This window comes from Peromyscus leucopus, chromosome 4, assembly GCF_004664715.2.
Source record: "Peromyscus leucopus breed LL Stock chromosome 4, UCI_PerLeu_2.1, whole genome shotgun sequence".
NCBI lineage: Eukaryota > Metazoa > Chordata > Mammalia > Rodentia > Cricetidae > Peromyscus > Peromyscus leucopus.
In genome coordinates this window covers 46,273,331-46,287,745 of record NC_051066.1, presented here as the reverse complement: position 1 = coordinate 46,287,745, position 14,415 = coordinate 46,273,331, and the positions used below count along the sequence as shown (strand labels likewise).

General features: G+C 42.7%; 1 protein-coding gene across 1 annotated transcript in view; it reads left to right on the top strand.

Moving 5' to 3' along the window:
* Lrp2 (LDL receptor related protein 2) overlaps window positions 1-14,415 on the top strand; it is a 162,068-nt gene that overhangs the window by 20,989 nt on the left and 126,664 nt on the right. The window contains 2 exon segments of the mRNA XM_028882005.2: window positions 11,826-11,933; window positions 13,492-13,614. Coding sequence (XP_028737838.1) covers window positions 11,826-11,933; window positions 13,492-13,614 — 231 coding nt within the window.

The window sequence follows — 14,415 nt, the reverse complement described above, 5'->3', positions numbered from 1 at the left end:
GTGGCGTTGGAACCTGCAGCCAGAGGGGGCAGCGGCTTGGTGGGCGAGTGAGGGGGATGGCCGGTAGCCTGGTGGCCGCTCGTTGAGGGGGTAGAGATAAAGGAGCCAAGTAATAAACGAGAGGGCAGAGGGAGATTTGGAGAGAGTGGGGGGGTAGAGTGTAGTGTGGAGTTAGGGATGGAGTGTGAGCGAGGCGGCAACAATTCTTTAGATTACTAATGCATAACTGAAAAAAACAAAACAGTTACTGGTAAGTCGTTGATTGCCAAGTAGTAATTCTAGTTGTTTTTGTGACCTGCGTGCTCTTGCCGTGTTTACTGACCAGAGTCATGGCGCCAGACGAGGTACGCAGCTTCAAAAGTCATTGGAGGCAGCAGAGTTTAGTTTTGCGTCAGACGCATGAATTGCGCCCATGTAGGAGGCAGAAAAAACAGTGTGGGAAGTAGTGGGCCAATGGTTATGCATAGCATATGAAGGAATGCGAGCCAGCTGGGCGTAAAGAATTACAATTGCTTGATTTGGATGTTGTCACAAACATAGCTCTTCAGAGAGATGTTGTGTGTTTCAATTGCACGGATCACCGATGAACACTGGAACCTGTGCATGAACATTAATAAGTTGCCTAGGGAGCCCAGTATGTTTGGGAAAACCTATGTAATGCCTATTTGAGCCCAGGCCAGATACCAGCAGCCGCAAAATGACGTGCTTAGGCGTTGGCAAGCAGATTAAGCTGAAGTTTTTTTCCGTTCCTAATTAAGAGTTGATATTTGTCGTTTACTTTTGTGCTGTCTTCTTAAATAACAAACTGTAGTAACATACTAAATAGTAAAGAACACATTACCACGAAGAAAATATGGTCTTATGGAGTAGCCCTGAGTATAGCTATGTTTCATTGGGGAAACCACATGTTGCTAAATGAGAAGAAACTTTAGTCCCTCCAGTAGTATATGGTGACGTATAGGATCGAAATTGAAAGGCCAGTAGCAATTGGACAGTGGCTGGTAAAGAGAGTTAAGATTTGGAACGATTATGTAAGGCTTGAAATTTTTGCTGTTTTAGTACCCACTGGAAGTCAAGTTACACGGTACCGGGTGTTCAAATTCTAAGTCAAAAAGGTTTAGTAACTGGATTGTCAGTGCTCATTCTGAATTCCGTGGTTCTAGGAGTTTGATTAGGTCCGTCACTTTGTGAAACTCTTTCATTTATTGTAATTAATTTGTGATATGTAGACTTTAAATCAGAGATGGCGAGGCAGAAAGAAAAATAAAAATACAACACAGTAGTTATGTGTGTTGTTTTGTGTGTCCTGTAGTGGTAGCACATGTTAGCATGCGTAGTCTTGTTACTTTGTCGTTTCCTTTCGCTTAGCCATCAAACTTTGCCATCCAGTCTCTTTGTCTCCACTTCCCATCACGCCTTATACAAACTGCTTGTATACAAGATGATGTAGCTGTTGCATCGGTTTTTTTACCCTCGCTCCGGAGCCTGGGCCTTCATTACAGGTGGCAAAGCATTTTTATGTACGCTGCAGCTCAGACCTCCCCCAGTTTACCAACCCAAAGATAGAAACCTTTCTGGGCCCTTCTTATTATTAAATGTTGCACTTGTCAATTAGTGACATCAAAGCCATTTATTTTTTTAATGTAGGGACGGTTTGCTGATTTTTAAACCTGCCTCTCGTAGGATGACCAATCAGGTCCACCTGCAGCTTTTTAATACCGCTCCCCACCGGTTCATTTCAACTGAATACCCATTACCTTGACGGGCCCAATTGAAACGCAGGACAGGGACTTCTTGGACCTTTGACACTGTAAATGCTGTGGTCGCTCTGTTGTCCCACCATTTAAAATACTATTCGAGCAGGAAAGAAGATCGCTGCCTTGGCAGGACGTGTGGACTTTTGCCTCTTCATGAATAAACTAATTTTATCATTCTTTTTAATTTGTATCTAGTACCATTCACTAAAATCTAATATAGTACTTATATTATTGGATAACATAAAGGAAGGTCTAGGTGGATTTTATAAAGACAATTTCCTTGATATGATTCTGGTTAGAGTAAGTATACTACAGCTTATCGGAGGTTCTGATGGTACTGAAAACGCGCACCCACTCTTTATTAACTTTTAATTTTTTTCAGTATTTTAACATCATCGAAGTCTTGAAGGGCATTTTTACCCTTTCTATACTATATACAGAGTCAAGCTTAAGATATTCCCAAATGTGCTGATCCTTATTTATGGGGGCCAAGCCAGAACCTTATCTTAAATATTTCCTTCTTTTAGATTTATAAACCTCTTTTCAAAACAATCCTATATTGGTTCTCCTGCCTAACGGACAGGAGAAAGGCTACTGGCTACCAGTATTGGGCGGAGTCCCTTACAGACCCTTGCTACAACCGTCCAAAGCAGCTTTGGAAAGCACTGGTAAGGGAATTTCAGGGGACTAGCAACAGAAGAAATCCATCGGACCAAGTTCCACTTCTTTGGGCGTTTTAAAAGTTCCTGGAGTGATGTTTTTAGACCCATAAAGGGGATTCCAGTCTTCAGATAGATTTTTACCGAGTGTATATCTTGTAGAGTTAATGAAATGAGAAATTATCTGGCTTTCTGATGGTCTTCACTCGTAAGGGCAACGTTATGGCTTACAGCTTTGGCTTTTCCAGCAGCAATGATCCTTTATAACAATTGTACTGACGTAGAGATAACCGTCCCTCTCAGTAGTTTTTGATGTCTGCCTTTCCTTTCCTGGCCTTTGGACCTCTTCCCCTTCCTTTAGAATGAGAAACCGTGGGATGCTTCTGAACATTTCCAGGGTGAAACACAGGCCTAACTCTCCCTGCACCAACTTAAAGATCTTTTATTCGCCAGGCTCCCACGGGAGTTTCATCACGTTTTACTGGTCACCATGGTCAGGCATGTGGGCGACGTGATATTTCCAAATCTCCAGCTCTCTTATTGGGATGGGTGAGGGAAAGCCGAGTCGCAATTCGTTGTAAGACAGTTCACTCTTATCTTTGTGGTCTAAGGAGAATTCTTTTGTCTTAGGGTCTCATTTCTTAGGATGATCTTCTCATTGTTAAGACATTTTGAACTTTGTCCAGATTCCTCGCTTTAAAGAAGATTCTGGGAGTTTTAGTCACCTTGGGGGAGGGAGTGGGGGAATGGGTGGGCGCGGTGGTATGTTCTTGCTCATAGTCCCGTGTTTATATCTTGAGAGCAACATAATATGACGGGTGCGGCAACTCTTGACATTAGGGCCCTAGGGTCAGAAGGCTGGACGGTGCTGGGACTTCCTTCTGTCGCTTTATTATAGCTACCAGGGCTGGGGACCTTTTAGAAAGATGGAATAAACTAGCTACCCATCTCTCAAATAGTTCAATATAGACGGTCCTTTCAAGAGCAATCCACGAGAGCTGCTCTTAATTCCAAATAGCTCTAGTGCTGATTAAGAACCACACACTTGAATTGTAGGGGCTATGGACAGTGGCTTAATTGATGAACATGAAAGGCCATGTACAAGAAGGTGACCTCCAAAGGGAGAGGGCAAGGCTGGTGGACTGAACTAGTGGATCAGACGGAAAAGGAGTGGAAAGCCAGGGAGAGCTTATAAGAATGGAGGTTTTCTTTCTCTCATTTCTTCATGACTCAGATTCAAGAAAGGGGCTTAGACCCCCTTTGCTGAGTGCTTTAGTCATGCGAAACGGCCTTGGTGGTAATTATCGTACTTTTTACAAGGCCAATATATACAAAGGACTTTAGGAGTTGAGCTAGACCTTACAAACCTTGAATTCTTGTAGGCCTGGGATGCTTTCACAAACATTCACCTGACGGAGAAGGGCATGATCGGGCAACATATATATCCCTAAACGTATCTGCTGACCCTACACATATAAGAACTTGTTAACCAATTTAGCCTATTTGGGCAAAAGATTGTTTTAGATTCTGGCTACAAAGGCTTTTGGAGGGACCTACCAAAGGTGAAGTACCTGTCCTCTGCTAAGTCCAGCGTCTTAGGGGACTTACGCCATGCACCATCCTTACTTTTCTGGCCCCCTGCTTCTTCTGGCATGAGGCTCTGGGCGAGCGAAGCTGAGGTAGTCCCCCCTCAATGGGCCATGTCTGGGACACTAGCCCAGACTCAGGGGTTACCAATTCATTTTTTGCTGTTCCATTATGGTTTAGCTGGAGAAAGGGCTGCAGACTCCAATCGGTTGCCTCCTACTCAATTGTTTCCATGCGAGTAGCATCAATATTCATCCCAACGCCTTTCTTTTTTTAACTGCTGTTATTATGATTAACCCACCTGTTTCTGCTAAGACTGGAGTAAAGGCACTTTAAACCCTTGTATTTTACGACTTAGGGCCCCAGGCCAATCCAGTTGAGAGGGAAATAAAGTTCCCAAAAACCCAGCCAAAAGTTGTTTAGGAGTACAGAGGGGGCCCCTTTGCTTCTCCACTGCTGGCGAGTCCACAAAATAGGAGCCAGCAAGGGGAAACAACACTTATTATGTGGAGGCATAGGTTGGTTCCCATAAGCAGGGCTCCCTAGTGAGTTGTCAAGTTTTCAGGGATTTACTGTGAGCTCTTTTATTTCGAAAACCTAAGTTTATATAGATTACTTGTGACGATTTCCTTGTGATGCTCCCTTGCGGACCCCTCATAGGCTCCTCCTTACGATCCTTCCTCCCCCTCTCTTTCAGTAGGGGGATTTTCGCCAGCGGCTCATAGAACTTGATAGTGTATGTGCGGGGCCTCTACAATTTCTCGAAGAAAAAAATAGGTTCTCTGTGTTATGTTAGTTTCACCCACGTTATATGAATGCGTGAAAGGGGCTCTCTTGACAACCTAGGGACAGTCCCCATCTGGGTTCAAACAGGGATGCAAGGATTTTCAGGTACGTATTCCAACTGATTCCTTAGGGGAGGTCTTTTCTTAAAAACTAGTAGTCATATCTAGGGAGCTTTCGGTATCGGGAGATATATTCTCGGCACCAGTGTTTTCTTTGCCCTTGGACCCTCCCTAAATAGTTACGCGCTACGCCCTTTCTAAGTTCCTCTCCGTCTCTCGGTTCTCTCTGCTCTTCTTTCTCTCTCTCCTACTTCTCTTCTCCTCTTCCGCTCTTTCTACTCTCTCTCTTACTCTTCTCGGGTTTATTGAGGACAGGTGGGTTGGTTTTCTCTTGTTATGGTTTTGCGGCCTTTTCCCTTGGCGAAAGAACCCCTCCCACCTTTCTTGCAAGACCACGGCTGGCCATCGAACTTCACGAAACTCCCGCCTGCTTCTGCCCTCACTAGGGATTAAAGCATGCGCCAACTCTTACCCCGGGTGCCATCTTATTTTCCCGCATCTCTTTCAAGGGTGCACCTCCCTCGCCCCCACTTCTTCCTGCGGAACTCTTTTTCTTAATCTTTTACCAATACCACCCACGAGACGGAAAACCAGAAAACCTTCTTGACGCTAGCTTTAAATACAAAGCCGGCTTTCTAGTCACGTCAGCACCGTGAAACTTTTTTTGCTAGCTTTCTCTGCAATGCATCCCAGCCCCCATAGGGGTTTTCAATATTTTATATTTATTTTATTTTTTTATATTTCTTATTATAATTCACCCCCCCCCCCCGACGCCCCCCCCCCCCCCCCCCCCCCCCCCCGCCCCCCCCCCAACCCCCTATTAAAAAATTTTCTATTTTTACGGTCAGGTGTGTTTTGGGGGCCGCGGGGGGGCGGCGACAGGATCTTATGTAGAGCTGCGGGTGGGCTGCACTCTTGACCTTTGCGCCTTTGCCTCTGATCGCCAACCCATCCAGCCGTTCGTTGTCGTTTTTATTGTCTTTGCGAATTGAGACCTAACTTATCTACTACTACAGTCTAATCCTGGGGTCAGCCTGCTTCGGTGTGAACCCACGAGCTGAGGAACAAAACTGTGAAATGGGGCTGTTGACACTCGCTCACGGGGTTGCTGTGCTGATCAGCAAGTGCTCCCTGGAAACCATATGAAATAAATACCGCAGGCAAGGTCTGGTGAATGAACACAACTTCTCATTTGTGTTGTGGGGAATGAGGTGATGAACACGGGTCTGGAGTGACACAGGTCGAGAGCCTGAACTGGACAAACGTTTCTCTTTGTGGCTCTGGGGAACTTGGTTAGTGTCATGGAGGCTTCTATTAAGTAAGGATGTATCATTCATCCAGGGGGTCCAATGGTTATGTTAAATGTACCTAATGAATAGTAGTTGCTGTATAAGTATCGCATAGCATGATCCTAATGATCTGTGAGCTCTATGAAGAAGAGTCTTGCCCTTATTTCTTCCATAAGCACTAAAATAATGTTTGCACATAGGAATCAGGGATTTTATTTTTATGGCTTTAGTGATTTTGATATCACACTCTTTGGTTCTATTTTTTAAATTTTGTAAAAAAGATTTATTTATTTTTATTTTATATGTATGAGCTTTTCCTGCATGGATGCATGCGTATAATGTGCATGCCTGGTGCCTGTGGAGGTCAGAAGAGGGCACTGGATTCCCTGGAAATGGAGTTTAAGTTGTAAGTCACTGTGTGAGTGCTGGTTCTTTGTAGCAGCGGTCGGTGCCCTTAACTGCTGAGCCTTCTCTCCAGCCCGTAACGTTTTTTATGTGTATAGATGTTTTGCCTGTCTGCATGATTGTGCACCATGTATGTGCAGTGCCCACAGAGGAGGATTCCTGATCACCTAGAATGGAGTTACATATGGTTGTGAGTCACCATGTGGGTGCTGGGAATTGAACCCAGGTCCTTTGGAAGGGCAGTCAGTGCTCTTCACTGCTGAGCCAGCTCTCCAGCCCCCACTTCATTTTTTAAAGACAGCATTATAATAACCTCATCTTTTTTCTAATTCTATGGTGTGTGTGTGTGTGTGTGTGTGTGTGTGTGTGTGTGTGTGTGTGTGCATGTACAAGGGCCATGGCATAGGTGTAAAAGTCAGAAGACAACTTCTAGGAATCTGTTCTCTCCTGCCGTGTGTTCTGGGGATCGAACTTAGGTCAGACTCTATCAGCCATCTCATCACAGCTCCCGCCTCCTTCCCCCCAATTCTTTCAGTCTTAACCCTTTCACGAATTCTCTTCTTAGAAAAGAGGCAAATGGTCGTCAATGGGACTTTGTCTGAAGTCAACACTGTGGAGTAATTTCTGTCCCAAATCCTCTCCCCATCGCCTAGATCCTCTTAACACGTGCTTTTCCTTCCAAAAACACTTGGTCCCCTAGGGAAGGAAGTTCCTGTGTCTGATTCCAAAATGTGTGCAACTAAATAAATCACAGTGACTATTCCTCCTTCACTAAACTCAAAACAATTCCTTAATTCATCCATAATTTTTTCTTCACATTTTCTGTAGTTCATTTCAAATCCCTTGACGCTGATGGACGTGGCTCTAATGTTTATAATGAGTAATGGTTTGGTATAATTTCCACCTCTGACCTACATAAAAGGTCAGTCTCCTTTGGAGATTTAGGGTTATCTGTTTATAACTTAATGCTGTTTCAATGACAGCCAAGGTAACAAATCATACAGATGATCCTGCCCAGCCTAATGGTGACTGGTTGGTAATGCTCACTAATGAAACTGAAGCAAGATCACACCCTCACTTTCTGTGGAGCATTTTAACTGCTTGGTTTTCATAACAGCACACTGAATGGGACCTGAAATTCTCTTGTACCCTTATTCTAGTCTATAAACTATTAGGCTCAATATGTTAAGAGGACATTTGCAGATGTCAAATATTTATGAATAAAGTCCACAAAACCGATGAATGCATTATCATGTGCAAGAAATGTACTCTGAAATATTGGAACAGGACCTGGGCAGGTGGCTCAGCTTGTGTACTGCTTCTTGGCACCTGTGATGAACAGCACACAACCACATAGCTTCCAGGGAGCCAGTGCCTCTGGCTTCCAGGCATCTGCGTGCGTGTGAGCGCACGTGCGCGCACACACACATGCGCACGCACGCACGCACACACGCATGCACACACGCATCCACGCACGTACTCCCCCCCCATAGAATTAGAAAAAAAGAGTGAAGAGGTTATTATAATGATGCATTGCTTTCTCTTTTAAAAAAAAATTATTCCTAGGGAGAGATGGCCTAGCAGTTAAGAATACACACTGTTCCTGCAGAAGACTTTGGTTTCCATAAGGTGGCTCACAATTGCCTGTTACTCTAGCTCTGGAGATCTGCATATTTGCAGATTCCTACATGCACATGCTGTACATACACTCATGTAAGCAAACATATACACAAATAATCTTTAAAAAAAAAACTCAACCTCTTCATAGTCTTTATTTCTTTCAAATTAGTCCATTTATTTTCTTTTTGTTTTCTTTGGTCACTAAGTGGCCCAGGCTAGCCTGGTACTCACTTGCATGGTGCAGATTTCATGAGACCTGGTTTTGCTTTTTCACCCGAGAGCTCCTCCTGCCTCAGCCTCCTGAGTGCTGGGATTACTGGCATGTGCCACCATACCTGCATTCATTTTTCTAAAAATGTAAGGTGATATATTCCCATTCATTGTTTGCTCTGTTACTGATTTCCTGATGAGTGTGCCTTTGGTAGCTCACAGTGCTCAGAGCCTTGCTAGAGACTGTAAATGATATGCCCTTACGATATGATGAATGACCTTCTCAATCTAGTGGCTGTCTTCTGCCCCGGAAAACAATTACTTACCTCTTCTGGACACTGTCTGCTACTTGAGTTCTTCTTGTCTTAAACATTTTCTTAGTCCAACACTTAGGCCTGGAAGCTTTGGATTCAACTACTTGTGAAGAACACTTGTCTTTTCTTAGACCAATACCTTTAAAGGGCTCTAAAGTGGTGAAATCCATCTCCGTGTTTGATTTAAATTTCCAGATTTCTTTTGAATTTACCTTTGTTTCTGAATGCTTGCAAAATTCCCAAACTTTTAGTGCAATATTAGTTTCAAAAGTAGAGCACACTTCCTTTCCCAACAATGCATGAGTTCTGTGGAGTCTACACCACTCTGCATGAACTCAATGATAGATAGCAAGTTCAGAAAATAAATGAAAAGCCCACGTTCATTTTTGAGTTTGCAATAATTCGATGTGTACAAGGGAACACAAACAGTGCTTAGCGGGGCTTGTTTACTGGTGTGGAACCACCAGGTTCAAGGAGTTCCTTTACATTATTTGCTGCTGAATGCTAAGCAAGCTTTTGAAGCACTCTGGACTTCAATCTGCAACATGGTATGTCTCAAGGTAGCTATAAGGACCAATAGGCACCTTGCAGGCTTGTGAGTTAAGGCTGCTTCATTAGTACAATATACGTTAAAAAAAAAAAAAACAAAAATCAAAAATAAAAAACAAAAAACAACAAACATATGAACCAATTGAAATTGGTGGCACCTGCAATTGTAATCAAGCCCTAATCTAGACCTTTCCATGAACAATCTGTTTTTAAACAACACTGGCTTCTGAGAGACCACACAGCAATGATAAAGTGTCTGTTTGTTTTTTCTGGGGGAGATATTTTCAAACAATGGTCATTTGAGAGTTATAGCAGACATGAAGTTCCCACTGAAAAGATGAATTTGACAAATGAATTATCTTAGACATGCTGATAAATTGAATAAATTGGTTTTTACTTTAGATAATGTAGTAATTGGAAGATAAACCGGAAATCATGGCCTATAGTTTAAAATGCAACATTTCCCATTGGTTTCAATTTTTAAAATTTAAAATAATCGGCTTTGAAGTTTCAAAAATAATTTTTGTGTCTATTTTGTAATATTTTATGGTATTGCACATTGGCGTTTTTAGCAAAATTAAAATAAACAAAAACAAACTTCAATTGACTTGACATTAAAAATGACTTAAATATTATCAATTATGAAAATTATCAATTTTCAAAACAGGTAATACGCTACCCTAAGAATTTTCTTTCTGCAACAATAGAAAACTCTGACTAGATTGTCCTTTACAGTGACTATGATTTTTCAATCAGGAGTGATTAGCTATTATGAGACACAAACGTATTAAGCTCATAAATATATTATGTTGGACTATTAACAATAGACCTGATTGATAAAAGTGATTTAATATATGTTGTGTTAACAGCTGAGCCTCCAAAGCCCCTAATCTCCCAGGGAAATATTGCTTTGTAGAACAAAATCCAATGAGAAGTTCTGGGATTCCAGAGTGAATTTGTACATTCCTTAGGGGCATTTTTGCAAGGGAGGTTGTTGTGTTTTAAAGGTAGTTGATAAGAGACCTCACCACCAACCCCAGGCCCGCACCACCAACCACCACCATGCATTAGTCTATAGAAGGTATTTGGGTGTACGTACTCCTGTACCACTCGGTACCACCATCTAGCCAAGGGAAGTTTCTGACCATTTGCAGCATACATTATAAATCAGGGTGTCACTACCAGACAATCAGATTTGAACATTCCATGAACAAAGTAGCCTATATTCCCTAGGAATAGATCACTTAGCTCTGTTTATGTCTCGCTGTTGATACGCCTGCATTTACACAAGTCAGGATAACATCTTGTTTATTTATTCTAGGAGTAGGTAATTGATCTGTATATTTAGCTAAGGTGGGGTTAATTATAGCCAGAAACCTGAATTTTCTGATTTAGCATGATTACTTTAATATAGAAGGAAAATAAAATTATTTTTTCCAACTTTGAAAAATACTCCAATTTCTTGGGTTTGAAATAAATTTGAATTTTTTTTTTCAAGTTGGGCTTGTGTTGGCTGCCCTCTTGGAAGAATATTTTCTATCTGGCACAAAATTCTTGGGGAGATCACTGGCCTGATGTTTGGGGTAGCTTGCAGATTTCCAATTGTCAGATTACTCCCCAAGGGCCATTGCAGGATATATTTGCTAAACGAAATGAGCTTCAGTCACAACCCCTTTCCAGCTTCACTGCCACTTGGGGTGTGCTAATCTTTGGGGCCAGGTTTGTGCACTTCAGTTGCAGAAAATTTGTTTTGTAGCCTTGACACCGCGCACATTAGTTTTTGAACAGAGCAGCCAAAGTTGGTCTGAATTTACAGTCCCTACATATAGTGTAATAGTTAAGAGGTATAAGGAAGGCGATTAAACATTGCAGCTAAGCAAACAGTGGTATGGCCATGCTAACCTTCTGGTTAGTGTTCGTCTCTGAGTCTTTGTTTCTTCCTAACCACTTCCACAGATGGAATATATTTCCTAATATGCCAAGACATAGATATAAGAAAGTACTACCTTGTTATTGGATAGGAGTGTTGTAGTTTATTATAAATAATGTGGGGAAAATATTTCAAATCTTGTTCAATATTTTGTTATTTGATCAGTTCCTTAGAAAAAGGAGATGTAGATGTGAAAGTCCCAAATTTCTCTCCTGACCTGAGTGCTGGGATTAAAGGCATGTGCCACCATGCTTGGCAGAGCAAACCTTTTTATAGAGCAAGGTGCATGCTGTCAAATCACTTCCTGGACAGGTCATGCCAAGGTGTAGGCTAATCAACGGTGGATGAAAATATCCTTCTTGCAGACATCCAAACAAACGTCTTTTATGTTATCAGTGTGAAATTGCTTTCCTAATTTTACACATAATTTGCATTCTTTTGCTACTAAATAGTTGAATATTTTTTCATTTCATCCCTAACTTGTATTTCTTTCATGAAGTATCTTATTTTTCTTTTATTGAAAAATATTTTTCTCACATTCTGATTAGTTTCCCCTCCCTCTACTCCTCCCAGTTTCCCCTCCCACCTCCCCTTGCAGCATGAAGCATGTTAAGAGTTTCTGTTGTTGTTATTAAAATGCCTCTTCCTTGCTTATTACAGAATGTGGCAGTGGGAATTTTCGCTGTGGCAATGGGCACTGTATCCCTGCAGCCTGGAGGTGTGATGGGACCAAAGACTGTTTGGATGACACAGACGAAATTGGCTGTCGTAAGTGAGGACAAAGAGCCAGACCTGGCTCTGTTTTGAGTGACACAAATAAGTGCTGTATGATGTCGGCTGTGGCAGAGAGAAGGTGCATGCTTTGGTAGACCCAGGGCTGGGCTAGGGCTTGTGAACTGGTATTAGTGGTAGTAAGTCTTGCTCCCTTTGGAGGGAGGGGCTCAGTTTACATCAGTTCCTTGCTGTGAGCCTGTGACCTTTACTGAGAGGGGGTTTGTACTTGGTTTTTCTGAAGCTTTAATTTCTGAAAATTAAGGTTTGCTGGTTAGTCTCCTGGGGAATTTTGTAAATCAAAGGATGTGTGCGAACTACTGTGGTTTATAATTCAGGGGGAGCGTCTTTTTATATGTAAAAAGCCGTAGAGCAACTTGTGAGTTACCACAAAGAACATACAACAGTTACTTAAAAATCTAGATAAGAACCTGAAATTCATTCTAGTTATTTAGATCTACTTTTAGAAATCATTTTCACACATTTCTTTATGTAAATATCCCTCAGCATTATTCTGAGTAGATTTCAGATCAAGAAATAACCTCAGAGTAGTTGAGTCACTTATCACAGGTGTCACAGTCACAGCTCTCAAGTCACTGTCCCCAAGTCCTTGGCTCTCCCTGACTAGTTGGGAGGCAGTGAGTCACCGACTGCTTTTTGACAGGCAGGAAAACAGGCAGCAACATGAGTGTTGTTTTGAATGGGCCCCTCCAGGGCACAGTCGGGCAGTGGCGCTTCAGTGAGGCATTTGGAAATGGGAGGAAGGAAGAGCAAGGGTTAGGGGCCCCTCACACTCTCAGGCACAAACTGCTCACCTGGGAGCTGGTAAAAACAACTGCGAGTTTTCATTCCGTGTTGAGGTAGAGCCTGCTAGTTTTGCGTTTCTACTAGTCCCTGGGTGGTGCTGATGCTCTTATTTTCTGAATCATCCCTTGAAGGAGCAGAATATGATTTTGTGAATCTCTATCATATATATGATTCTGTAATAACACACTCTGACTCCTGTTTTTAAGTAGTGGGTAGAACGCACGGTTAGTCTAGGATGTAAGCATACATGGACAGTGGCACCCTATGACAACATCCACCGTGCCTGTGACAATGACAGCTAGCATCACATGGCTCTTAGACACATGTCGTTTACTTTGTTTTTAGGATGCATACATTAAGACTCAGAAGTCACAAATTCCTAAAACAAGTAAATGTGGAAATAATTATTTCACTCTTGGTTCTCTCTTCACATTTCACGTATTTTCCATTTATTATGACACTTTACTATTATTGGATGTTAGAAATGTAACAAAAACACTAATTTTTTTTAACATAAATAGGATTTTGATAATTTTGCCTTAGATCTGTGTGTGTGTGTGTTTGCTTTTATCCTCTGTGTACATCGTTTGGGATCACCTGTTTAGATGCCATGGATGATGTGACAGTGAACTCAGGCACGGACTAATTACTCTCAACTGAGTGAGAGCTGACAAGGTTCTCTTCAGGCACTGCTGCTGTATTGTGGGGCAGAGGTCTGCCAGCATACACCCCGCTTGTTTTGTTTCAGCTCCCCGTACCTGCAGATCCGGCTTTTTCCTGTGTCCTGCTGAGCAGACCTGCATCCCCCACTCCTGGGTGTGTGACCAGGACCAGGACTGTTCAGATGGTGCGGATGAACGTCAGAATTGCCGTAAGTGTTGATGCCGGGGTTTTCTTCTGGTTCTTTGACATTTGAAGTCTAGCCCCTTAGAGACAGGTGATACCAATTCTTCCACACTGGGCTGGGAAGATTCTTAAACTGGTAATCTCATTCAGAGGCTGGGTCATACACGATGTGGCTAACTACAGAATTAGACCCCCTGAGGCTTGGAACTGGTTAGCTTCCCAGGCTTTAATTCGAAGTATAGGCAAAATTAAAATAGTAACAGTGAGTGAGCCCCATTTCAGGATGGTCCTGCCACTCTTAGCTCTGTGGGCTGATAACTCAAGTCTATGCTTAGGTGCCAGATCTTCTGCCTGCCCTTTATGGAGATAGATTTTTACAGGAGAGCTGCCGTCGACAGAGTCCCTCTGGAACCTGTGCTGGGAACATAGAGGTTCTCCTCTCTCCTTCCTTCACTGCTCATGCTTGGTCACGAGTCCCTGGCTGATAGGCCTCGGTACCTTTCTAAGGCTTAGTGCTACTTTCCCATTCACAGAGTGCTTTTTATCTGAGTGCCGAGTGAGTGAGGTGTGGCCTGACCCTGCTGCAAAGGCCCGCTTAGACTGGGGGCCTGAATTTGAGGCCATTTGAGCTCAGTAATGAGTTCCAGGTCAACCATGGTGACAGAGTGAGATCCTGTCTAAAAAATAACAAAGCTAAATATCCAACAAACTGTTTGCCAGCCACGGTATGATTTTCAGTGGCCTCCGTGAAGATACTGATGCTTTCGCTTCCATGTCCCAGCCTTCTCAGCATGTGGCCTGGATGCTCCCTGCTGGTCTTTTGTTC